Raw genomic sequence first — 26,591 nt, 5'->3', positions numbered from 1 at the left:
ACACCCCCCGAATAATAAAAAAAAAAAAAAATAAAAATAAAAATCACTTGATAGAGCAGGTGTTCCTCTATCAGAATCAACTAAGAAAAAACTGGGCTCTTCAAATTATTTACAACTTGATGACTATTTTTGTACAGTTAATAGGTTACAAACTGGTAAACTCAGCTGTTTTTAAATTTACTAAAAAGAATTATGGTTTGGAAATTTCTCATGTCGAGGGCTGACATATTTTTACCAAAAAGGTGGTATTTTACCCTAAAGATGTCTGATTTTAGAGGTTGTTGCCTTGACTGCATGGTAAGTCGGATCGGGCTTAAAGTTGGTGTGTATTCGTTGCCCATAAGGACCTACAAGCACAGCAATTTATTTTTTCAAATTCGGAAGAAATGAGGTAAACAAAAGTAGTGACTGAAAAGCAGTGTGTAGTCGTGCATTAACCACGATATAGCTGACCTCGCAAGCCAATAATGCCACAAAAAGAAAATATTATTATACATGTATACGGCACTATGGATCAGTGAATATTACAAAAAGGCTCAACAACAGTTGCCGAGACTGCATTGATAGTGTGGGCCTATTTCTACTTCTAATATGTCTGGATGTTATGAGGGAGTGTTGTGGCATATACAACGAGTACCACGAGTACTACTACTATACAACGGCGAATGATAACACACAGGACGAGACTAGGGAGAAATCATGCAAGAGTTACCAGGCCAAGATGGGGGTCTTTACGGGTGGGTTGCAGTCTTGACAGCGTGGACTGTCTATTTAATCTGGACGGTTTTCTTTAAAGGACTTGGGATAATGTTTCCAACTTTGCAGGAGCAGTTTGGAACAACTACGGCACTCACTGGTTGGGTAATTGCAGCAATTGGCATCACAACGGGAGTGACAGGTAATTATAATAATGAAGCTAGTTTGCTTTAATTTTCACGGCCTTGTCTTTTTCTTCCTCGACTCAAAGTAAATATTATGTACGAAGGTATAGGTTTTAGCTTCTTTTTCAATAGCCCCATAAATAGTGCAAAATACGATTGACCCCCTCCACTTCTCACACATGGCAAGCTTTCCCACTAAATGTTCATCAGTTGTTTTGTCTATATTTTCCCTTCAGCCCCCTTTGCCGGACTAGTTGGCCGACGATTTGGGACCGGTGTCTCCATTATGATGTGTGGGTTCATGGTCGGTGCTGCGTGTGTTGCCGGATCGTTTTCATCTAGCATTGTTCAGCTCGCTTTGATATTAATGGTGTTTGCAAGTAAGTGCTATGATGACATCGAACATAAATTATTCAATAGAATAAAGTGATTTCTGTTTGGTCTAGAAGAACTTTAAAGCCATTGGTCACTTTCTGAACAGAACAAAAGTTAAAAGTTCACAGAATTACAAATAACTTGCAGGGGTTTACAGAAGGTCTTAATGGTGAAAGACTTCCCTTGAAATATTATTTCATGAAATGCTTTACTTTTTGAGAAAACATTAAAACAATTATCAATTCTCGATATCGAGAATTATGGATTTACATGTATTTCAAACACATGTCATGACACGGCGAAAAGTCCGGAAACAAGGGTCGGTTTTCCCGTTATTTTCTCCCGACTCCGATGACCGATTGAGCCTAAATTTCACAGGTTTGTTATTTTATATAAGTTGTGATACACGAAGTGTGGGCTTTTGGACAATACTGTTTACCAATGATGTGACATTGCTTGAAAATTGGGAATGTCCCTTTTTTTCATTGCGATAAAAAATAAAAAATAAGACGTTATAACGTAGAAGTTTTATTTTTTGCTTGAACAAAAAAGCAACAACATGTGGGGGGGGGGGGGGAGAGGGTAAAAACAAGCTAAAACAGCCTCGAATCTTAGTCTTGCCTGGGAGAAGGAAAAACCTCTTGCATCAGACTACAATTTAACTCTTTGCTGGGAAAAACTCTGAGTCTCTACGTCTTTATCCTTTCTGATAAAGTCAGGAGGTTGATTAGACTGGTCCCCTGTCAGTATCCGCCATAAGTTGAACAAACAGCATCGCGTGAGCGTTCAATAAAAAAAACTCAAACGTGTATTTCATATTCAACGCGCGTGCAGAATGACGCGCTTGTCATCTTGCGGTCCCGTGGCTTTTGTGCACGAAGCATAACTCGTGCGCCCTCTAGTTCTTATATATAACTCTATGGTATCCGCAAGGATGAGTTATTCACGAGCCTCGAAGTATGCGATGTTCAGCCAGTGGGGGGATTGGGGGTGGGGGGGGGGGGGGGCTAGCCTGAACATCTGACGTCACATTTCGAGGCTCGTGAGTAACGTCAGAGAGTGGCCTCAAGCCTAGGTCAATCCCCGTCCATAATTTCACCTTTCACCTACATTATTATTTCACACATGGTGGAATCCTACCAGCATGACACATGCAAATACATGTACTGCACACAATACTTATGTATACACTGCATGCTGACAACCGAAAGCTTTGTTTGGTTGGTCCGATGAGATGTTTGTAAACTGCACTCACATCATTTCGGACCAATCAAAATACAGATGTGTAAAGCAACTCACTCCACGCCTATCTATTAAATCATTGCATCCAATGAAATCACTGGTTCTGAAAAGCAAGTCCCTGCCTTTATCCTTGCGGATAAAGACAGGGGCCCAGTCTAGTGGGGGTCAATCTAGAGCCACACTGACCGCCTGTATTTATAGACAGACACTGTCTTACAGAACCAGCAATTTAATTTGATACAATGATTTCATTGGATAAACGTTCAGTGACGTAAGCATTCTGTACCTGTGTTTTGATTGGTCCAAGGCTAGAGCCAGTTATAAAGTTTTTTTTTTATCTCGTAAGAGGAGGCGTTTTAGCGATATACAACCGAGTACAGTACACTAATTAACTGTTGATCACTGACGTCTTGGGCTAAGACTAGTTACGCCGGTGCTCTCATCGCCGAGGCCCGTTCGATTCCCGGGCTGCGTAAGTTGGTTCTTTTCCCAAGACCGTATAACAAGTTCTGCTGGTGTAGTCCAAAGCATTAATGCTACGTTAATTCATTTCGTACAGGTTCTGGACTTGGAGTATCACTTGTTCTCTCCAAAGCAGCAATTGCTCATCGGTTTCAAACAAATTTTGCAACAGCCGTCGGAGTTTCTAAAACAGGATCTTCCATAAGTTTACTTTTATTTGCACCTCTGACACAACTCTTCCTGGATACGTACGGCTGGAGTGGCACCTTGTTGCTTATTGGAGCAATCTCGTTTCATATTGCCGTATGTGGCGCCCTCATGGTCGTTGTTGAAAAGAGGAGGACATCTGGCGTGAGAAATTATCACAAGATTGAACAAGAAGAAAATCAATCTGGGCAAGAAACCAACCACCGATGTAGCACATTGTGGAAGTATGTGGTCGACAGCTTGGATATGAATCTACTTAGCAATCCGCGTTATTGGGCAGCAGCAGTTATTTATTGTTCTACCTTTGTATCATTCGATATGTGGACAATTTTCTTCGTGTCGATGGCTCAATCGAAAGGATTCTCTCCCGAAGATGCGGCGATATTTGTCGTCGTTGCGGGCGTAGGTAACTTGTTGTCCAAACTGATTCAAGGATTCATCGTAGACCGTGTATTCAAGTCTTATTCGGGTTTCATGTTTGTGATGTTTTTCACATCATCTTCTATGTTCTGCGCAACTCCGTGGCTTGACACTTATTGGCTCATGATGATGTCATCTTTCTCTGTTTTGTTTTGCCTTGGTGCCCTCACTTGTCTTGAGGATCTTCTATTCAAACAAGTCATTGGTAAAGAGAGGATGGTCGGTGTATATGGCTGGTTGGGGGTAAAGACAGGAGCTCTACGCTTAGCCATTGAATTTCTTCCAGGTAAGTAGAGTTAGGTTCAGGTTCACTTGCTGTTGTATTTGTTGGTTCCGACCATGGTTCCGACAAACTTGAAACAGTAATGCTCCTGATACTGGTGTTGTCCCGTACGGTTTTCCTTTCGTATGCCCTAGATAACAACCAGGCTACCTGTGTTATTTGAGGTATGTTGTAGTTTTATTAAAGGAAAACGGTGCCTTGAGTCGACGGTCGAGTTGGTCCATGAGAACCCGTTTGTTATGAAATCGATATGGTTAGAGAGATGTTTTAAAAGTATGATATAATTATCCACACAAATATGCCTCGAAATCGCGTGATTTTCCTTATACTTTATGAACTAACACGGTCGGCCATTTTATGGAGTCAAAAACTTGACTCCACAAAATGGCATGCCGTGTTAGTTCACGACGTACAAGGAAAACATGCAAATCCGAGGCATATTTGTGTGGAACGTTATATTCCACTTTTAAAATATCTTTCTAACCAAATGCATTTTTATATAACAAACAGTTTCAAACGCTTTTCATAGACCAACTCGCCCGATCCAAGGCAACGTGTTCCTTAACCCGAATACATTTCTTACAGTTTTATACAGTTTTATTTTATACAACAACAAATTCAGTGAGCCAAAGACACCTCTTATTACAAGACTATTTTTTTCCCGTTTTAATAATTCAGTTCGTTTCTCTTCGTCTTTTATGTTTATAGGATTGTTCTATGACCTTAGCGGCAACTTCGATGGAGCATTTATCTTCATTGGTGCTGTGCAGTCTCTGGGTATGGTTCCTCTGCTAGTGCTCATGTACTTAAAGATCGTCCATTGACTGCACGCAGCTGGCCACTTAAAGAAGAGAGAAATTGCTGATGTAGGTGGTCTCCCATCTTTTAAAATAACTGATGACCCAAAACTTGCTCCGTGAAAGTTTAAAAATCGTTGTCGAAGAAAACACCGTTTTGTGTTTTTCACTGTTCTTGACAAAGTGTTTGCCCAACCCGGTGTGGCGGTTTCAACTTTCCGCCGTGTTCAGTTTTCCGAATGACCAAATACGGTAACATCACGTCATGCTATGCCTGCGCACAGTAAGCGAAAGTAGTCAATTTTTAGTGCCGTATTGAGTCATCCGTGTTACACTCTCCGCATGGGGCTCCTCGGTAGCTGTCATGGCGGCGTCCGCGAGTACAGCGAGCGGCGAACGCGTGGATCGTATGAGAGAATTTGGTGTGAAGACCAAGCAAATTATCCTGTATTTAATCAGTGACACAAGCAGTGTTGTACACACGAATACGTGTTAAGATGGGGCAAGAGAATATGTGACTAAACAGAAAAGAATCGTAGTAGAAACAATTTGGGGTCACTGAGAGAACTACACTACACTAGTCTACAGTACTCGCCAGGGTAGTCGCGGCGGTATTTTTGTCTGACTAACGTCACCCGGAAAACTTAACACGCCGGAAAGCTAAAACCGTTCGAACAACGTGCTGAAATGTCCGGCTACGTCACCCGGAAAACTGAACACGGCGGAAGACTGAAACCGCCACACCGGGGCCAACTTTATTGGCCAACATCTGCTTTAAAGACACTGGACTCTATTGGTAATTGTCAAACACCAGTCCACTTGGTGTATCACAACATATAAAATAACAAACTTGTGAACATTTTAGCTCAATTGGTCGTCGAAGTTGCGAGATTTTAATGAAAGAAAAAACACCCTTGTCACACGAAGTTGTGTGCTTTCAGATGCTTGATTTCGAGACCTCAAAATCTAATCCTGAGGTTTCGAAATCAATATCCTGGAATATTACTTCTTTCTCGAAAACTATACGTCACTTCAGAGGGAGCCGTTTCTCACAATGTATTATACTTTCAACAGCTCCCCATTACTCGTTACCAAGTAAGGATTTATGCTAATAATTTTTTAGAGTAATAATATTACCAACAGTGTCCACTGCCTTTTTACGCAGCAAATAATATTGATGAAGAATCACAGCAGCAGCCACAATTTGTACACGTGCATGCATGTTATTTTGACTGGCACCCTTTCTCTGCAGGTCTACTGGTTTTACAGAAATGGTGATTTCGGTTTATGCTATTATGATTTCATTGGAGAAACGTGCAGTGACGAAAGCTTTCCATATCTGTGTTTTGGCTGGTTAGGTAAGAGGTGATAATTGACGGGGATTGACGAAGGCTGGCAGATTATACACGTAATTCACGGGAGCCTCGAAGTGTGACGTTATATGTTCAGGCCAGGGTCGCCCCTGATTATCTGCCAATTTTTCATCATGCACTTGCAGTCGAGCACCCCATTTATAGAGTCTTGGAACGCATTGTATCTTTCATAAACAGCCGTTTTATAACAACCACTGATGCTGCTCATAATGTGAATTCATCAATAAAATAACAAAACAAAGGAAATGTATACCGCCTGTAACTTATTTCTACAGCAGCCTGAGATAGTTTAAAACGCTATGGAGGCCAAGGTTTCTTAATAATAACAAGAGTGTTTTTTTTATTTTTTTATTAAAAATATGTGGTTCTACAACTTCAATGCAAAGGGTTCGCTCGGCCCCAGCGGCCAGTCTATCCAGGACCGCTGGGATGGGCTAATCGCTTGCACAGATTCTTGTTCAGGAAGTACGTCATGAGTACAGTGGATAGAAATATGGTGCAGTGTGAGTGTGATGCATGATGGGACTGCGCATTATTAAACCAATGACAGTGCATGAAACGTTTGCCCATCCTAGCGCCTTTGGTTAAAGCAAGGCGCTGGGGACGAGCGAATGCAAAGGGTTGAGGCTCATTTCATTGGGATCCAAGGTTGCTTTCTTGAGGGTTGGCTGAATTTGGGCTACTTTCAACGAGGGGGGGTACTTGTCCTGATCTAAGAGAGGTGTTGATTATTGTAGTCATAGCAGGGAGAATGGCCATTTCACATTTTTTGAGAAGCTTAGCTGGGATGGTGTCCAATTTACACGACTTGGGTGGTGACTTTGTGAAATGCATTAAGTTGTGATGATGCATGCCCATCAGAGCAATGTGGCTCACATGTATGAACAGTCTCCTGACCATCACGGATTCGCTTGATCTTGTTAGTGAAGAAAGTGCAGAACTCATGGGCAAGGTCGTTACTGGACTCGTGCAAAGCGAGGGGCGAGCTCTTGTTCTTGTGAAGAAGTTTGTCAGTTAGGCGGTAAATCTGCTTCTGGTCCTTGCGATGGTCAGCAAAAAGCTCATTGTAGTAATTGGATTTGGCTCGTTCGATTAGATGAATTACCAATTTCTTTTGTTCGCAGTGGAGTTGGCGGTCAATTTCCAAGTGCGTGCGTCTCCACTTATTTTCGATCTGGCGACGTTTCTTCTTGACAGCTCTGACTGCATCAGTGTACCATGGATAGTTGTGGTGAAGGGTTATAGACCTCTGCTTAATTGGAGCATGCGTATCAAGAGCAAGTGAAAGAATACTATTGTATTGTTCAACTTGCGCAGATGATCTGTGTTTTTTTCCTGCATTGACGATATCGTTATATCCCTGAAGGTAAATAACGATGGGGATTAGTGTACTGCAGGTAGACTGTATACGGCACTATGGATCAGTGAATATTAACAAAAGGCTCAACAACAGTTGCCGAGACTGCATTGATAGTGTGGGCCTATTTCTACTTGTAATAGGTCTGGATGTAATGAGGGAGTGTTGTGGCATATACAACGAGTACCACGAGTACTACTACTACATGTATACAACGGACACATGATAACACACAGGACGAGACTAGGGAGAAATCATGCAAGAGTTACCAGGCCAAGATGGGGGTCTTTACGGGTGGGTTGCAGTCTTGACAGCGTGGACTGTCAGTTTCATCTGGACGGGTTTCTTTAAAGGACTTGGGATAATGTTTCCAACTTTGCAGGAGCAGTTTGGAACAACTACGGCACTCACTGGTTGGGTAATTGCAGCAATTGGCATCACAACGGGAGTGACAGGTAATTATAATAATGAAGCTAGTTTGCTTTAATTTTCACGGCCTTGTCTTTTTCTTCCTCGACTCAAAGTAAATATGAAAGAAGGTATAGGTTTTAGCTTCTTTTTCAATAGCCCCATAAATAGTGCAAAATACGATTGACCCCCTCCACTTCTCACACGTGGCAAGCTTTCCCACTAAATGTTCATCAGTTGTTTTGTCTATATTTCCCCTTCAGCCCCCTTTGCCAGGCTAGTTGGCCGACGATTTGGGACCGGTGTCTCCATTATGATGTCTGGGTTCATGGTCGGTGCTGCGTGTGTTGCCGGATCGTTTTCATCTAGCATTGTCCAGCTCGCTTTGATATTAATTGTGTTTGCAAGTAAGTGCTGTGATGACATCGAACATAAATTATTCAAGAGAATAAAGTGATTTATGTTTGGTCTAGAATAACTTTACAGGCAGTGGACACTATTGGTAATTACTCAAAATAATTATTGGCATAAAACCTTCCTTGGTGACGAGTAATGGGGAGAGGTTGATGGTATAAAACATTGTGAGAAACGGCTCCCTCTGATGTGCCATAGTTTTCGAGAAAGAAGTAATTTTCCACGAGTTTGATTTCGAGACCTCAGATTTAGAACTTGAGGTCTCGAAATCAACCATCTAAACGCACACAACTTCGTGTGACAAGGGTTATTTTTTTTCATTATTATCTCGCAAGTTCGATGACCGATTGAGCTAAAATTTTCACAGGTTTGTTATTTTACATCTGACGTCACATTTCGAGGCTCGTGAGTAACGCCAGAGATATTGCCTCCAGCCTAGGTCAATCCCCGTCCATAATTTCACCTTTCACCTACATTATTATTTCACACATGGTGGAATCCTACCAGCATGACATGCAAATACATGTACTGCACACAATACACATGTATACACTGCATGCTGACAACCGAAAGCTTTGTTTGGTTGGTCCGATGAGATGTTTGTAAACTGCACTCACGTCATTTCGGACCAATCAAAATACAGATGTGTAAAGCAACTCACTCCACGTCTATCTATTAAATCATTGTATCCAATGAAATCACTGGTTCTGAAAAGCAAGTCCCTGTCTTTAGCCTTGCGGATAAACACAGGGGCCCAGTCTAGTGGGGGCCAATCTAGAGCCACACTGATCGCCTGTATTTATAGACAGACACTGTTTTACAGAACCAGCAATTTAATTTGATACAATGATTTCATTGGATAAACGTTCAGTGACGTAAGCATTCTGTACCTGTGTTTTGATTGGTCCAAGGCTAGAGCCAGTTATAAAGTTGTTTTTTTTATCTCGTAAGAGGAGGCGTTTTAGCGATATACAACCGAGTACAGTACACTAATTAACTGTTGATCACTGACGTCTTGGGCTAAGACTAGTTACGCCGGTGCTCTCATCGCCGAGGCCCGTTCGATTCCCGGGCTGCGTAAGTTGGTTCTTTTCTCAAGACCGTATAACAAGTTCTGCTAGTGTGGTCCAAAGCATTAATGCTACGTTAATTCATTTCGTACAGGTTCTGGACTTGGAGTATCAATGGTTCTCTCCAAAGCAGCAATTGCTCAACGGTTTCAAACAAATTTTGCAACAGCCGTCGGAGTTTCTAAAACAGGAGGTTCCATAAGTTTACTTTTATTTGCACCTCTGACACAACTCTTCCTGGATACGTACGGCTGGAGTGGCACCTTGTTGCTCATTGGAGCAATCTCGTTTCATCTTACCGTATGTGGCGCCCTCATGGTCGTTGTTGATAAGAGGAGGACATCTTTCGTGAGAAATTATCACAAGATTGGACAAGAAGAAAATCAATCTGGGCAAGAAACCAACCACCGATGTAGCACATTGTGGAAGTATGTGGTCGACAGCTTGGATATGAATCTACTTAGCAATCCGCGTTATTGGGCAGCAGCAGTTATTTATTGTTCTACCTTTGTATCATTCGATATGTGGACAATTTTCTTCGTGTCGATGGCTCAATCGAAAGGATTCTCTCCCGAAGATGCGGCGATATTTGTCACCGTTGCGGGCGTAGGTAACTTGTTGTCAAAACTGATTCAAGGATTCATCGTAGACCGTGTATTCAAGTCTTATTCGGGTTTCATGTTTGTTATGTTAGTCACATCATCTTCTATGTTCTGCGCAACTCCGTGGCTTGACACTTATTGGCTCATGATGATGTCATCTTTCTCTGTTTTGTTTTGCCTTGGTGCCCTCACTTGTCTTCAGGATCTTCTATTCAAACAAGTCATTGGCGTAGAGAGGATGGTCGGTGTATATGGCTGGTTGGGGGTAAAGACAGGAGCTCTACGCTTAGCCATTGAATTTCTTCCAGGTAAGTAGAGTTAGGTTCAGGTTCACTTGCTGTTGTATTTGTTGGTTCCGACCATGGTTCCGACAAACTTGAAACAGTAATGCTCCTGATACTGGTGTTGCCCCGTACGGTTTTCCTTTCGTATGCCCAAGATAACAACCAGGCTACCTGTGTTATTTGAGGTATGTTGTAGTTTTATTAAAGGAAAACGGTGCCTTGAGTCGACGGTCGAGTTGGTCCATGAGAACCCGTTTGTTATGAAATCGATATGGTTAGAGAGATGTTTTAAAAGTATGATATAATTATCCACACAAATATGCCTCGAAATCGCGTGATTTACTTTGCGAACTAACACGGTCGGCCATTTTATGGAGTCAAAAACTTGACTCCACAAAATGGCATGCCGTGTTAGTTCACGACGTACAAGGAAAACATGCAAATCCGAGGCATATTTGTGTGGAACGTTATATTCCACTTTTAAAATATCTTTCTAACCAAATGCATTTTTATATAACAAACAGTTTCAAACGCTTTTCATAGACCAACTCGCCCGATCCAAGGCAACGTGTTCCTTAACCCGAATACATTTCTTACAGTTTTATACAGTTATATTTTATACAACAACAAATTCAGTGAGCCAAAGACACCTCTTATTACCAGACTATTTTTTCCCCGTTTTAATAATTCAGTTCGTTTCTCTTCGTCTTTTATGTTTATAGGATTGTTCTATGACCTTAGCGGCAACTTCAATGGAGCATTTATCTTCATTGGTGTTGTGCAGTCTCTGGGTATGGTTCCTCTGCTAGTGCTCATGTACTTAAAGATCGTCCATTGACTGCACGCAGCTGGCCACTTAAAGAAGAGAGAAATTGCTGATGTAGGTGGTCTCCCATCTTTTAAAATAGCTGATGACCCAAAACTTGCTCCGTGAAAGTTTAGAAATCGTTGTCGAAGAAAACACCGTTTTGTGTTTTTCACTGTTCTTGACAAAGTGTTTGGCCAACCCGGTGTGGCGGTTTCAACTTTCCGCCGTGTTCAGTTTTCCGAATGACCAAATACGGTAACATCACGTCATGCGATGCCTGCGCACAGCAAGCGAAAGTAGTCCATTTTTAGTGCCGTATTGAGTCATCCGTGTTACACTCTCCGCATGGGCCTCCTGGGTAGCTGTCATGGCGGCGTCCACGAGTACAGCGAGCGGCGAACGCGTGGATCGTATGAGAGAATTTGGTGTGAAGACCAAGCAAATTATCCTGTATTTAATCAGTGACACAAGCAGTGTTGTACACACGAATACGTGTTAAGATGGGGCAAGAGAATGTGTGACTAAACAGAACAGAATCGTAGTAGAAACAATTTGGGGTCATTGAGAGAACTACACTACACTAGTCTACAGTACTCTGACTAACGTCACCCGGAAAACTGAACACGCTGGAAAGCTAAAACCGTTCGAACAACGTGCTGAAATGTCCGGCTACGTCACCCGGAAAACTGAACACGGCGGAAGACTGAAACCGCCACACCGGGGCCAACTTTATTGGCCAACATCTGCTTTAAAGACATTGGACTCTATTGGTAATTGTCAAAAACCAGTCCACTTGGTGTATCACAACATATAAAATAACAAACTTGTAAAAATTTTAGCTCAATTGGTCGTCGATGTTGCGAGATTTTAATGAAAGAAAAAACACCCTTGTCACACGAAGTTGTGTGCTTTCAGATGCTTGATATCGAGACCTCAAAATCTAATCCTGAGGTCTCGAAATCATATCCTGGAATATTACTTCTTTCTCGAAAACTATACGTCACTTCAGAGGGAGCCGTTTCTAACAATGTATTATACTTTCAACAGCTCCCCATTACTCGTTACTAAAGGATTTATGCTAATAATTATTTAGAGTAATAATATTACCAATAGTGTCCACTGCCTTTTTACGCAGCAAATAATATTGATGAAGAATTACAGCAGCAGCCACAATTTGTACACGTGCATGCATGTTATTTTGACTGGCACCCTTTCTCTGAAAAGTAGGCCTACTGGTGATTTCGGTTTATGCTATTATGATTTCATTGGAGAAACGTGCAGTGACGAAAGCTTTCCATATCTGTGTTTTGGCTGGTTAGGTAAGAGGTGATAATGGACGGGGATTGACGAAGGCTGGCAGATTATACACGTAATTCACGGAAGCCTCGAAGTGTGACGTTATATGTTCAGGCTAGGGTCGCACCTGATTATCCGCAAATTTTTCATCATGCACTTGCAGACGAGCACCCCATTTATATAGTCTTGGAACCAGTGGATCTTTCATAAACAGCCGTTTTATAACTACCACTGATGCTGCTCATAATGTGAATACATCAATAAAATACTAAAACAAAGGAAATGTAAACCGCCTGTAACTTATTTCTACAGCAGCCTGAGATAGTTTAAAATGCTATGGAGGCCAAGGTTTTTAAATAATAACAAGAGTGTGTTTTTTTTTTAAATTAAAAATATGTGGTTCTACAACTTCAATGCAAAGGGTTCGCTCGGCCCCAGCGGCCAGTCTATCCAGGACCGCTGGGATGGGCTAATCGCTTGCACAGATTCTTGTTCAGGAAGTACGTCATGAGTACAGTGCATAGAAATATGGTGCAGTGTGAGTGTGATGCATGATGGGACTGCGCATTATTAAACCAATGACAGTGCATGATACGTTTGCCCATCCCAGGCGCTGGGGACGAGCGAATGCAAAGGGTTGAGGCTACCCGCTTAAAATTGAAGCATTGTGACGACAGAGGGCGCTGTTTATGTTAGACGGGTTTCAGGGTCGGGCTTTAGTCCCACCCGGCCAATATTATCGATGATTATTTTAATACTTTTTAAAGATCTTTTTCAAACGTGACGTAATGTGTCACATGGGACTCCTCAGGAATTTATAAAGCATTTTTTTTTTGAAAATCACCTTACTCCAAAATAAATGGAAAAGTATAGGTTTTTTTTCCCCAAAATTTGCTGACACACGTCTCTGCCAGAAATGTTTCTCAGATTGTATAAGGAATTTCAATTACGGTCTCTTGCGCGGTTGGACAAAACCGCTCTAAATCTTCGGCAATGAAAAGGCTGACCACCTTTTGAAATGAAGAAACGTTCACAGGTTAGTTACATTACATTTTACATTAATAGGCACACATGAGCATTGGTCATTGGTCATTGAAGTTGCAAAGGGATAATGACAGAAAAACCATTCTGTGTGTGCTTTCAGAATTGGCTTCAGGAGGAGGCCGCTGCGCCGTTTTCTAATTAAGTGAGAAACGTTTTATATTAGCTCTCCATTTTGCTCAAGTAGGTTTTTATGCTAACAATTATTTTGAGTTATTACTTAAAGTGCGAGTGTAAAAACAACCGAACGGTTAATTAAACCCAAAAATTACACGAGGGATTTTTGATATGACAATCTGCCCCCCCCCCCCCACACACACGGTTATGTTTGACCATGACGTTCGAGTACACACCTATTGTACTTTCTGTTGTTCCAGCAATCCCTATTGTTTTGTACACCATGAGGACCCATGAAAACAAAGGACCGACTAGTGAGGACCTGCTTTCCCTTATTGATGTCCTCGGATAGGGCCATACAAACCCACGGCAAACTATGTACAAATTTAGCTTGATAGCGCCCTCTTTTGAATCATCCTCCTTCAGCCCATGTTAAATTTCCCATCCCAAGGGGGACATAACCTTGGACACCGGTCGCATGCAATTATGTCCTCTAATGCAATACTATCCGGAGGACATTATTGCATATACAATAATGTTCGCCGGACGGTTTTGCATATGCAATCGTGTCCGCCGGAAGCTGCTGCATAATGCCATTGTGTCCGCCCGGTCACATTTGCATATGCTATGCAGTTGTGTCCGCCCCAAAACCGTCCTTGCAGTAAATTAAACGCACACATACATGTACAGTCTCATGTACACGTCCACCGGACGGTTTTTGCGTAGCCCCGGACACGATTGCATAAGCAAAATTGTTCGGAGCGGACAGTATTGCATGGTGGACACAATTGCATCTGACACCGGCCTCATAGATGCCGAATAGGTTGATATGAGAAACCCCATGCAAAGTAGAACTTAGAAGTGGTGGTGGTGGTGGTGGTTGTTGGCTCTACTGAAAATCAAAACAACAAATAGCGCCCTCACTCGGTTTGTTTTCATACTTAGCAGCGCGCATCTTAAAAATGGCGGACAGTCAACCCGTTCGTCTGCAAGAAAAAGGTAGGTCGAGGTCTTTTTAGAGTGGTATTTTATAGACTGGATTCGTATTATTCAAAAGAGGGATACTTCTTGTTCGTGTAGGATCTGCTTGCATGTTTACAAATGCATGTATATCGAAAGTCTACACACAAAATGTATTGCTCATTGCTGCATTATTTATCTCTCCAGCTAGCCGTAGTACGTAGGACATGTCAGTGCCATTGGCATTGCACTGACGTCGTGGGTATAATTAAAAATAAAGATTCTTTACAATATGCGAACACAAATTTGACAAAAATTTTCTTTATTTTTTTACCTGATTTGAGAAGCTAAAATTCTGTTTATTCGGATAACTTTCCGTATGACGCCACCACTTTTTCACTCATTTTTACAACAATATCTCATTGAGGTAAATTAGATGCTGTATTATTTCATATCGAATGAAAAAGTGGTGGCGCCGTACGGAAACTTTTCTGGGGGGGGGGGGGGGGGGGGGGAGAAATTTCTGCATGAGGCCACCAGCAAGATAGATTTCTGTTCATGATTGTGATGTAGTAATTAATACTGTTCAACGTGCCTGTGCCTCTCGTATTCTGTCACGCCCATCTATCTGGACAGGTTTGTTTAGGATATAATTTGACTAATTTGATAAAGTGGTTGCCAGATGCAGAATTTGTGGGTTGTTCTAAAACCCCCTCGACCCCCACGACCCACGACCCACGACCCACGACCCCCTCGACCATCGACTTTTGTGCGATTTCTTTTTCTGTACACCGAAATTGCCACAGTTCACAACCTCAGCCAATCACGCACACAATGTATGCTGACATCGACTACCATGCCTCGCACATCACAACATAGCGTACAAGGCACGTAGTATGCACGAAGCAAACTTCGCGTGATTGGCTGCCGAGATCGGGCCTGTGGCAATTATGATGTACAGATAAAAACCGCGGCATTTCCACGTGTATCTCTTGGCCGATCCGAGATTATTATCCCAACTGGAAACCTGCGTTTACCGCCCGAGTACGATTACGGCCAACTCATTACGTGATGATCAGGCAGACCCATTTCCGGCCGATCGCTCCCGTCCTGTGTACTATGGTACTACTAGTTGCTCTAAGCGGAGCTCAAGATTGTAGACCAAACCATGGAGGTAGAATTGGGGTCCCCAATCGGTGTGCACTTGTCGTGCGGAAGCGGAGAGTAAATACTCCAAATTCTATGTGGCTGATGCAGATAAATATAACCGCAGTCTCAGACTTGAGGTCAAGCCTAGTCGTGGAAGTTGCATCGCGGAGCACACACTGTGAATTCTAAATCGGGGACTTAATTCATACTCGGCCGTAAAGCGACATTTTATGGTTTCGGAATTTTGACATTCTTCGAACACGGGGCGGACGTCGGAGGGTCGTGGGTCGTGGGGGTCGAGGGGGTCGAGGGGGTTTTAGAACAACCCAGAATTTGTTCCTTTTTTCTTGTTTCGAGTTTCCTTCTCTACCCAACCCCACCCCACCCCACCCCCTCATCCTTTGTCAATCCTCCAGAGCCCCCCTCCCCTGTAGTTGCAATAATGCAGCAGGGTTACGGCAGGAGGGTTACGGCAGGAGGGTTACGTTATCGCATCTACCGCATTTACATTGTACCTCCCCTAATGCCATTTACCCACTGCCAGCCTCTAAAAAAAAAAGCAAAAAAAAAGCAACAACAAAAACAAAAAAAAACCAACAATAGGCCCTAAACAAACACCCCAACAAACAAACAGCAGCAAGAACAAAGTGTGAGCCTGTACTTGCTTCGTTTTTTAAAGGACAATCACCCCAGATGAGGAAATTGTAAAACTGTACTGTAAGCATTTCCAGGGCATGGAGGCAACCGCCTTCATTGCCTCCTTGAAGTATCGGGCCTGAGGTACTGCCGTACATGTAGGCCTCCTATTGTAGGTGCAGAGACCTGGGTGTGGTGAAGTTGGTCTACATTATATAATGTCATGTTCTTTTTTTGTTCTCTCTGTTTATGATGACGTAATGCATTGTTTTAAGAGGAAACTGGCAATAGTGTAATAATTAGGTTGGAAGTCCCTTATTAGCACACCAGTAGCAAGTAGAGGGGCTCTGATGATCAGAATCTAATCACTGTCATGCACACACTTGTACACCTGCAGTTAGTCCACGTGTGAACTTACTATGTAAATTGTGACGCATCAAACACTAGGGCCCTTCGGGGTGTATAATGTACAAGGCTCAAATTTTACACTGGACTGGTTCAAGACCCGAGGTCAGTACATGTAATTTCAGTGTCGGGCCAGTAAACTCAAGACAAGGTCGGCTGTCCTCCTTTTTTTTTCTTCAAATCAATGGCTTTGTCTCTAAAGAATGATGCTCAAATGTTGAGTTTGAATGTCACCCAGAAAAAAGAGAGATTAAACCTCTCTTAGTGTTCTGTTTAAATAGGCCTACATGTTAACAGTTTGGATGATAAAACCGTGTTCTTATTTTTATTCTACTCTTTTCTCATTTTGATTCTGGTCTTGCAAATTAAATCCCGCTCCAGTCAAAGATTCTCAGCTACAAGTCCTGTGGTCTTGTAGAAATTTGTCTCTGCTTATTCAAGCCAAACATATTGCTTAGCAGAAATTGTATTGTGATATGACATGATAGTTTGGCTGGTAACCTTATTCTGGTAAGAATGATTTTGTGGTGCTTAGCTACTTTGTGTGCTTTAAGCAGAGCCTCTATGAATTGGGCCTGTGGATTCATTTGCTTCAATTTCATACAACAAAGCTACAAAACTAAAAGGTTAGACTGGACTAAAGGGCCTGAGGACAGTCATTGCATCGGGCCAGTAAACTAATGAACAGCGACAAACCTTGTGTTCTTGTTTTTTGTTTGTTTAAGTTTTCAGTCTGATTGATCTCTTTTATTGTTCTTTTGTGTATTTAAAGAATTCTTACCCATATAAATACAAATGATTTTCTCTTATTTCATGATCGTTCAAATCAAAACTGTTCTTAAACTGCGTGCGATTATTTTTGGTCTTATTTGAACTCTGGTACGAGCCATGATCAACATGTTTATATTCAAATGTGTATCTAGATCTTTTGAAACAAGTAACCAAATTTATAGATAAATTACATGGTACACTGTATATATTTTTCATGAACCTCATCTAGGCCTATCACATCATCTCACCTTGTCAGGCCTAGAATTTCATTTTTGAACATGTGAAAAGGGCAAGGTCATTTTCGTTTTGCAAACTGCACTTTCATTGGGAAATGAAGTCTGAAATGGGAAACTTTTGATGGAGCACCTAGGCCAAGACCAGGGGCAACGGATGCTGCGATTTTCGTGTATGTCCTGGCCTGGTATGTATTTTCTTCGTTTGGATTACAATGTACACTTGTACATTGTGTAATACCCACTGTGCAATAAAAAGTAAACTTAGATGAAACATCACCAGCTGAACATCACATATCAGCTACATGTGTGTACATGCATGACATGCCCTACATGTTGGTCTTTGAAATTGTTGACGTGAAGGAAACTCCACCCCTACTCTAAATTATGGATGCTCCTGTTTCTCTCTGCCCCCCCCCCCCCCAATTCCCTTTCCTTCTTCCCCCACCTGACCATGGCTGGCTAAAGCTGTACTGGTCCATGTATTCAGTACATGTGTGTATTACACATGCATTCAGCATGACGATGACTAAAAGTAACTCTACTTCCCAGAGCGTGTTGGGGACGTCTTACCTTCCATCCTGATTCTGTGCCGGCTTTTTTTAACCCATCCCTTCTTGATTTCTTGGCAAGCTTCTTACGGAGCTCTGCAGCTTGTCTTCTCAAAGTCTGTGATGAGTTGCATTCTTGGACGAATCGATACCGGTTCGTAAATCACAACAGACATTAAGAGTTAATTCAACATACTTTGAAGACAAAAAAAACTCTTTCAGTATGGTGCTCAGTTTGTGATCTGTCAGGCTCCGGGGATTTTGGCGTCAGTGGTTTTTGTTGTTATGTAATGCGTTTCTCTCACTGAACGACTTAAATGGAACCTGTCGGAACATTGCCATTTTCTTCTTTGATTGACCAGCAACTGGCAGATGAGGATTGTTACGCTGGAGACACGAAATTTCAAGGTAAATTTTGTCGGATCTTCCGTGGCTTGCTTAGATTTTGAAAAGTCAGCAACATTTCATAAAAGTGGAATTTTAAAAGTGATACTGATTCAAGCTTCTTCCCTGGCCCTTCGCTGGTAAGTATTGGACATCTGTGAGCAATCGTAACACCAATACTCTTCATTGGTTTCCTTTTAAATGGTAGGATCATGAGTTTTTTCTTCTTTCGAAACCTAATATTTGCTGATTTATAGGAATTATCAAAAAAGATGTGCATTTACCTGTGAAAGTTTTAAAGACACTGTCCAGACACTATTGGTAATTGTCAAAGACCAGTCTTCTCACTTGGTGTATTTCAACATACATAATATGCATATAAAATAACCAACCTGTGAAAATTTAAGCTCAATTGGTCGTCGAAGTTGAGAGATAATAATGAAAGAAAAAACACCCTTGTCACACAAAAGTTGTGTGCTTTCAGATGCTTGATTTCGTGACCTCAAAATCTAATTCTGAGGTCTCGAAATCAAATTCATGGAAAACAACTTATTTCTCAAAAACTATGGCACTTCAGAGGGAGCTGTTTCTCACAGTGTTTTATACTATCAATGTCTCCCAATTACTTGTTACCAAGTAAGGTTTTATGCTAATAATTATTTTGAGTAATTACCAATAGTGTCCAGAGCCTTTAAAGATGACCACTAGGCCTAATGAGTACAGTGTCAAGTTATTGATAAAACAGTAAAGCATTTTTGTGCAGTATTTTCGAATCCATGGGTTTAGCGAGGTGACAGCAGGTGCCAACCACAACGCAGCATTCAGAAAATCAAAAACCACTGAAATTTGAACTCCAAAAGTCACCATTCTAAAGGCGATCTTGGGATTGATTTCTTATCAGCGGGGCACCGATACTGATTTACTAAATAATTTTGCAGGATGCTTACTACCAATACCATCTTATTAAGTAGGCTTTGGGATAAAGATTTTGCAAAAATAACACAATTTTTGTTTGTTTATTTTTAATTTATTTAATTATTTATATATGATGATTATTATTATTATTATTAGTATTATTATTTTTTTTTTTGGGGGGGGCAACTTGGTATTTTCCAGCTGCACACGGCATCCAGGGTTTTCCTCATGAGTGCAAGCAAGAATACTGAAAAATTGTTTGTGTTGCCATTTTCTTCAAATCATTCGACATTTCCGTCCGAAAAATAGAAATGATTGTATAGTTTTCAATCTATTTTTATTTATTTTTTATTTTTAAGTTTGTTACAAAATTAATAATTTTATGACAGGCATGATATTCTTTTTACCCACGTCTGATTTTCGATTTGAAATGTTGATTAAAGCCCATATCATACTTCGTCCCTTGTTTTAGGTGATAAAATAATCCTACTTTAATAAATAGCTCAAGTTAGTTTCAAGCCTACTCTGACCATTGTCATGTTGAAACACTTTTTGGGTGGTTTTAATATGTAGTATACTTTTTAAAACAACCTTAAAAACGTTGGAAAACCTGCTAATGTGTGACAGACTCAAAGTGCTCTTTTTAATGTGATCCTTGTAATTTACAATGTACACTCTAGTCGCTATACAGACATTTATTCCAGACTTCAAACAGAGTTCATGTGTTTCATGTTTGATCATTAATTGATGGGAGGTTCTTTTTATCTGAAAAAGAGCAAACGTCAGATTGTTTTCACCTTTACAAACAGGTTGATAATTTATGCAAATAAAGTAAATAGATTAGAAATTTCCTCTCAAGGTGATTATTGAGTAATTGGGGATTTCCTGAGCAGTTTGAGTCATAATCAAACGAGGGAGCTCTTCACCACTTGTTACTTGTTTCAAGGGAAGGTATACGTTTGGTAATCACTCTTAAAAATAATGGCGATAAAAACTTACTTGGTTAAAAGTACAGCAATGGCCAAAAGCTATTTTGAGAATCATTTCACTTTGAAGTAATGTAGTTATGGAAAAAGATATCTTTTTATCCCCCAAACTTTGAATCTGAGAAGCGTTACTGTCGTTTCTCAGCTCAGGGGCCTATACGTTCCAATCACAGATTATTCTTCCTGCGTGAACATAACCACTCCAGATTTTTCGGCGATTTCTAAAAAATGCTAGCCACCATTTGAAAGGAAATTCCTCCGTGGTTTTATAAACTACATAATTTTCATAGTACAGGTGTATTCAAGCAATCAAACAGATCCGAAAATCAGTGTACATTCCCTTTAAAAGGAATCGTTGAAGTGAAAGGAGTTATTTATTTAAATCACTGGGTATTACAGAGACACTACAGAACCAGTTGGATTCAATACAATTTGGAAAAATCAGGCATTGTATACTCATCACGACTTAGACTGGGTAGAGACAGTGAGCAAGTTTTGCCTGAACAAGTACAATGTACATGATAGATCCCAGAGCAAAGTACACACACAAACACCATGCTGACTTGTAAGCCTGGTTCATACTTCCTGTCATGTTGATGTCACAAATTCGCAACAAATAATTCGCAGTAGTTCAACTCTGCTCAACTCACTTGCGAATATCGATGTGAAAGGAAGGTTGTGACGTCAAATGCACATCATCGAATTCGCAGGAAATATGAACCGGGCTTAACTGGCCTCATACTCTACCATGCCCAATGCAAGAGGCAACTGATTGCATACTGTACATTACAGTCCCAGTCCTAGCAACGGCAGCCAGAGCAAATTATTATGAAAATGTAGTGTTAATGTTAAAGGGCAGCTGCAGGATGCTCTGAAATATTATTACATTTTTTTTTAATAGATGGAGTCCATAGGAAACAGAAAAAAAAATACAACGAGTCTCTTATCTCCGAAACACTCCAAGCCAAAATTCTGAAAAACGTAAGGTCAAACAAACCCGCGCAGACAAAGGACTCGTGAAGCCATCGGCGGCTATTTGATTTGAAAATAGCGCCCTCAATTGGCCAAAGCTGGAGAACTGTGCACAAACCCTATTGGGAAATTGCGCCAATGATGTCAAGGGGTCACTGCATATAATCATTATCATAGATACATGTAGGTAGTTTTTGACTCTCGGCTGAAAAAGCCGCGCAGAGAGGTGCTTTTTGACTTGAATTATTTATTACTAAATGCAAATTTTAAGCATAAAATGGTTATAAACCAGTGTATACGATGTCTATATTTTGCCAATAAAAAAAGATTATAGTAAAAATATTGAGATTATCCTGTAGCCCCTGTTTAACCAAAAACTACAAAATTAGTATTCATTTTGAAGAAGTTAGTATATTTACAAGATTTTGTGTTTTCTAATTTTCAATAAGCGCTACTACATGTAGTAGTACCCAAAACTTGCTCACTCTATAAAACCCATCCGTCAGTGTTCGTGCCATGCGTGGATTAATGTTGGATTCCGTGTATTTTGATAATGGAAAACCAATCAATCATGTTTTAATGAAATCAGTTTCCTGGGAGTTTCATTATTGAATTAAAATAAAACTAGGTCTGGTACGGTACTTGTAATAATACAACCGGCAGAGTTATTTAGAGTGATGTCTTGGGCTGTGACCATGTTAACCTCTTGCCCGGAAGAGAATGCTTCTCTCCTGTTGGCCAACTAAGTAAGATGCGGGGAAAAACGTAAGGTGGAGTAGTCACTAGTCAAAAACTAGTCCTGACATGAGGCTTAAGCCGCGTTTCCATTTGGCTTTTTCGTCCACTGCCCTGTGGAAATTTACTGTGACTGGCTTTGGTATATTGTATTACTACCATGTTTTCCCCTCTTACAGTCATGACTTTATCTTCTGCGACGTTTGCATAGCATTAAACAGCGTGGTGCATCAGGCAGGCTGGACAAGATGCCAGTCCATATCAGCTCTTGCTAGTACCCGAGTGTAGAGAAGCACTTATCATAAAGTCGGACGAGTTGGTCTATAAAAAAGTGTTAGTAACCGTTTTCTATAAAATGTATGATTGGAAAGATGTTTTAAAAGTAGAATAAAATGATCCACACAAATTTGCTTCGAAATTGCGTGGGGTTCCTTTTACTTTGCGAACTAACACGGTCAAAAATTTGACTTCCATAAATGGCCGACCGTGTTAGTCGACGAGGTAAAATGAAAACCATTTCGAGGCAAGTTTGTGTGGATCATTGTATTCTACTTTTAAAACATCTTTCTAACCATGCATTTTATAACAAACGGTTACAAACGCTTTTCAAAGACCAACTCGCCCTAGATGTATCCAAGGCGACGTGTTCCTTTAATCAAGGACACATGTGTCACGATGACCAGGCCAGGATTCAAACCCTTCAAATTAAATTACAGAGCTTGAGTCCACAGTCCAAGACTGCTTGGCCACAACACCCCACACCCTTAATTTATATAACACCATAACAAAGTGCGGTTATGATAATTTCATATCATCAAAAGTTGTTTCTTTAGTTCACAATGACTATTTGTTATCACTATTCAAGGTATAACTGCACTCAGCAACTAAACCAGACATGTCTGGAGGCCCTTTTTGGCTTGTTGACAACATGATTAAAAAATGTAATTGCCAAGTCAGTCTAAAGCCAACCTCATTGTGCAAGTATAGTGTTTGGAAATTATCAGTGAACATTTGAATGATGTGGCACTAATTAGTGTATCAATCAAGCCTTTGTGTTCGTAATGAACGTTCTACCAGTATTTGGGTGCATAGTGTTAAATGAACAACGAACAAAGGCCAGTTCGTTTAACTTGTTTATCATTATATAAATTTGATTCATACATTACGCCATAAGAAATACTGCGAATTGCGCTGTATTTACAGTCGAAACAAAACAACTCAATGCAGTTGGACAACAAAGGTACATTTTTACTACATTGTACCTTCCTCAAAACATCAAGTTAAAACCTACAGTACTTTTCAGAACCACCCCAACTCAATTCAAGATTATCAGTACATGGTGTTGCCGCAAACTATACAATATCATATTTCCACCACGCAAGTTTCAAATCGCACTTATATTATACACGTACTTTGCAACACTCGTCTGGGTTTGACTAATACTTGAACCTTTTTTTTCTTGTCTCAGAGAACATGATGATTCTGGATTTATCTGGTCGAAGCTTGAAGAGGCTGGACCGGGTGAAGGAGACGGCCGATGAGTCTTCGCCTTCCTCCTGCACAACTCTCATCTTAGATCGTAATGCAATCTCTAAGATTGAGTACCTGGAGGACTTTCATGCACTGCAGCAGGTAAAGACAGTAGGCACAACCTCATTCCCAGGGGGGATCGATCTTGCCGCGCCATCCCTTGTTGTACCTCTGGAGTTGGTTCATAAAAATCTTGACTGGTTTTACTCTCCTAAAAGCATTCTGCTGTCCTGGAGAGGGTGGGTTGCATAATCCATGCTCTATGCTTGTACTGTCAATTTTATGCTGATCATATGATATTGCCAATTTGTCCCAATTTGAGAGTAGCTCGTCCTTACTTAGGATGGGTTCAATGTGTCCTAACGTCTATGGTTACGGTCTAAGATTAATCCTAAGTTTGGAAGAGTTTGGTGAAATCCACAACTGGAGCATCGTTGAGTGACTGATGCGTGCTATAGACGATGTGACCTATTTTTACATTCAAACTGTGTTTTTTTGCCCTCTGTTGACAAAACACTGTAAGTGTCATGTTTCGCCGGGTAAAAAGATGCATAGTCATAGTAAGATTGCGTGTACTTTCTAGCTGGCTGCCAAAACACAAAGGTTTTGCCCGGCGGTATGGGTCGAATCAAATCATGTATGGTTTTCGAGTGACGTCAGAGGTCACATCGTCTATATAAGAAGCCACTTTCTATTGTGATGACCCAGAGAAGTTTATCGAACGCACCCTATAGGCCTACTATCTACAAAGATCTCCATTGAGTCTCTTTGATCTTGCTTATTCCCATACAGCTTTCCATAGCCAGTAATCGTCTGGTACGCATGAGTGGTATCTCAAAGACAAGAACGCTACGTGTACTCAACCTACCTAATAACAGCATCCAGTCAATAGAGGGCTTGAGGGATCTACTCAACCTGGAATGGCTTAACTTATCTGGGAACAGCATCAAGGTAAGGCTAGTGGCTCTGGATTTTGGCTACAGTACGGCTGCTATTGGCTTTGACTTAGATCTTTCTGGTGTTTACAATCAGTGACTACTGTACGAAAATGATTTTGTGTTGGTGACTTTAGTTGACTGGTTATGCACTATACTCTGCTTTAGCCCCAATAGTGAACTAGTCGCCCAAAAAATACTCCGACTAAACCTCAAAGGCCATGGTAACCCCAAGCTTATCATTCATTGGAGAAAGAAAGATCTGATCTTTAAAAAAAAATAATAGAATTGCTAAAAACAGTTTTGTTTTGTAATCAGTTTCTTGAATTTGATGACCTTGATACTCTCGGTCTGCTACTCAGATCGTTCTGACAATCCTTTTGTTTCATACTTTGTCAAGAGTGTCAGGGTTATCCTTTTTATTTTATTTATGTGTTAATATCCCTTATACTGTATATTTGATGTAATTTTTATGAATATTTTTTTATCTTCTCCATTTTTGGAGGTTTTGTGGAAATAAATAATCAGTTCAAATTGGAGTGGAAAGATCTGGTTGTGTGCAAAAATATTTGTGGGTTTAATACAGAACACACTTGTGGAAACAAAGATCAAGAACTTGGACATTTATTGGCTGGTTCCAAGAGGTGTTTAATTATTTGAAAGGAAACTCAATTAGTAAGACAATTATTTCAAAGAATTATTCTCTACTAATACAATATTCAATATTATAATAGAATTTGTAAATTGCACTTTGAACACAAGATTAGATTAAATTTGATAGATTTTGTTTAATGCTATTAACACTTTTACTTTAGACATGTTAGATAGAAATTGCCAATGACATTCATGCTTTTAAATACAAAAAGAAAGATAAATATGTAAAATAAGAAAAACACATAACTAATAAAGGGTCTATGTACTTTTTCCTAACACAAAACACAATGTCCACAGATTTACATTAAACTTACACAGTTTGAAGAGTATGATAGTAGAAAGCTTCCCCTTGAAATTTTACTTACTGAGGTGCTGTAGTTTTTGAGAAATTAGTAAAACAAATAACTTTCGTCTCAGTTTTAGCATGTAAAAAGGTATTTTAAAACCAGTTATGCTATGGTTATGGTATAATATCATAACTGGTTAATGGGATTTTACATGCTAAAATACTTTTCGTCTTCCTGAGACGAAAATTATTTTGTGACTTGTTTTACTCATTTCTCAAAAAACTACAGAACCTTAGTTAGTAATATTTGAAGGGAAGCTTTCTACTATCATAATCTTCAAACTCTGTAAGTTTAATGTAAATCTGTGGACATTTTGAAAAAGTACCCAAATCCTTTAAAGAAATCATCTTTGAATATGTTAGAAGGGTAAGGGCAAGGCCATTTTCATTTTATAAAAAATAGGAAAATCCTTAAGTCAATGGGAAACGTTTGAAGGGCACCAAGGCCAAAACCAGGGGCATGTATTACTATGGGTGCATTCGATTAGCTTCTCTGGGTCGACCTCGGTCTGCCCCCGGTAGGCCTATGTTCGAATAGCTTTGACGTCATTCCAGGGGCTCACCCGGGTCAGCCCCAAGTGCCCTGCTTGTTGAGTGGGTCACTTGGGGCTGGCCCCAGGTGCATGACGTCACCACAAGAGGGTGAGTGTGATCGTTCCATTAGCTCTTGTCAGAGGCTTACCCAAATGAGCACCGCGTGGTCGACCCAGGGAAACTAATCGAATGCACCCATTATTTTTAATTTTAGTTTTACCCTAACACCGGCGTTTGTTCATATTGATTTCAGAGTATTGACCACCTGAACAGCAATCTGAGACTAAAACATCTGGATCTATCTGACAACAGCATCTCCTCGGTCAGCGACATCTCCATGTTAACAGGTCTCAAGGTAAGGGGGGGGGCGCCAAGAAGCCTGGGGAAGCGGGGTATAGATCACACCACAAGCTAGGGTATTGCTTAAGATAGGAGACTATCAACTTTGGGCTAGATAC

At 40.7% G+C, this 26,591-nt stretch overlaps 2 protein-coding genes across 2 annotated transcripts in view; both read left to right on the top strand.

The window, feature by feature from the left end:
- The first annotated feature begins 479 nt into the window (after window positions 1-479).
- Window positions 480-11,236, top strand: LOC117296721 (monocarboxylate transporter 12-like). Its single transcript, XM_033779765.1, has 8 exons — window positions 480-898; window positions 1,118-1,261; window positions 3,058-3,873; window positions 4,579-4,691; window positions 7,645-7,852; window positions 8,069-8,212; window positions 9,384-10,199; window positions 10,898-11,236. Exons 1-8 carry the CDS (start codon window positions 700-702, stop codon window positions 11,011-11,013), a joined length of 2,556 nt encoding a protein of 851 aa, XP_033635656.1. The 5' UTR covers window positions 480-699; the 3' UTR covers window positions 11,014-11,236.
- A 2,965-nt stretch (window positions 11,237-14,201) lies between these two features.
- LOC117296720 overlaps window positions 14,202-26,591 on the top strand; it is a 36,328-nt gene continuing 23,938 nt past the window's right edge. Inside the window, exons 1-4 of the mRNA XM_033779764.1 lie at window positions 14,202-14,436; window positions 23,603-23,766; window positions 24,457-24,615; window positions 26,387-26,488. Coding sequence (XP_033635655.1) covers window positions 14,400-14,436; window positions 23,603-23,766; window positions 24,457-24,615; window positions 26,387-26,488 — 462 coding nt within the window. The 5' untranslated portion in view covers window positions 14,202-14,399. The remainder of the gene's footprint in view (window positions 14,437-23,602; window positions 23,767-24,456; window positions 24,616-26,386; window positions 26,489-26,591) is intronic.

Source organism: Asterias rubens, chromosome 11 (genome assembly GCF_902459465.1).
Source record: "Asterias rubens chromosome 11, eAstRub1.3, whole genome shotgun sequence".
Taxonomy (NCBI): Eukaryota; Metazoa; Echinodermata; class Asteroidea; order Forcipulatida; family Asteriidae; genus Asterias; species Asterias rubens.
This window is presented reverse-complemented; position numbering and strand designations above follow the sequence as displayed.

What these genes read in the sequence shown, in the direction of transcription:
- LOC117296721 (XM_033779765.1), top strand. Translation starts at nt 700, where the DNA reads ATGCAAGAGTTACCAGGCCAAGATGGGGGTCTTTACGGGTGGGTTGCA. An exon ending in AGCCATTGAATTTCTTCCAG is followed by an intron (nt 3,874 to 4,578) that starts GTAAGTAGAGTT and finishes TTATGTTTATAG; the next exon opens with GATTGTTCTATGACCTTAGC. An exon ending in TGTACTTAAAGATCGTCCAT is followed by an intron (nt 4,692 to 7,644) that starts TGACTGCACGCA and finishes GGACGAGACTAG; the next exon opens with GGAGAAATCATGCAAGAGTT.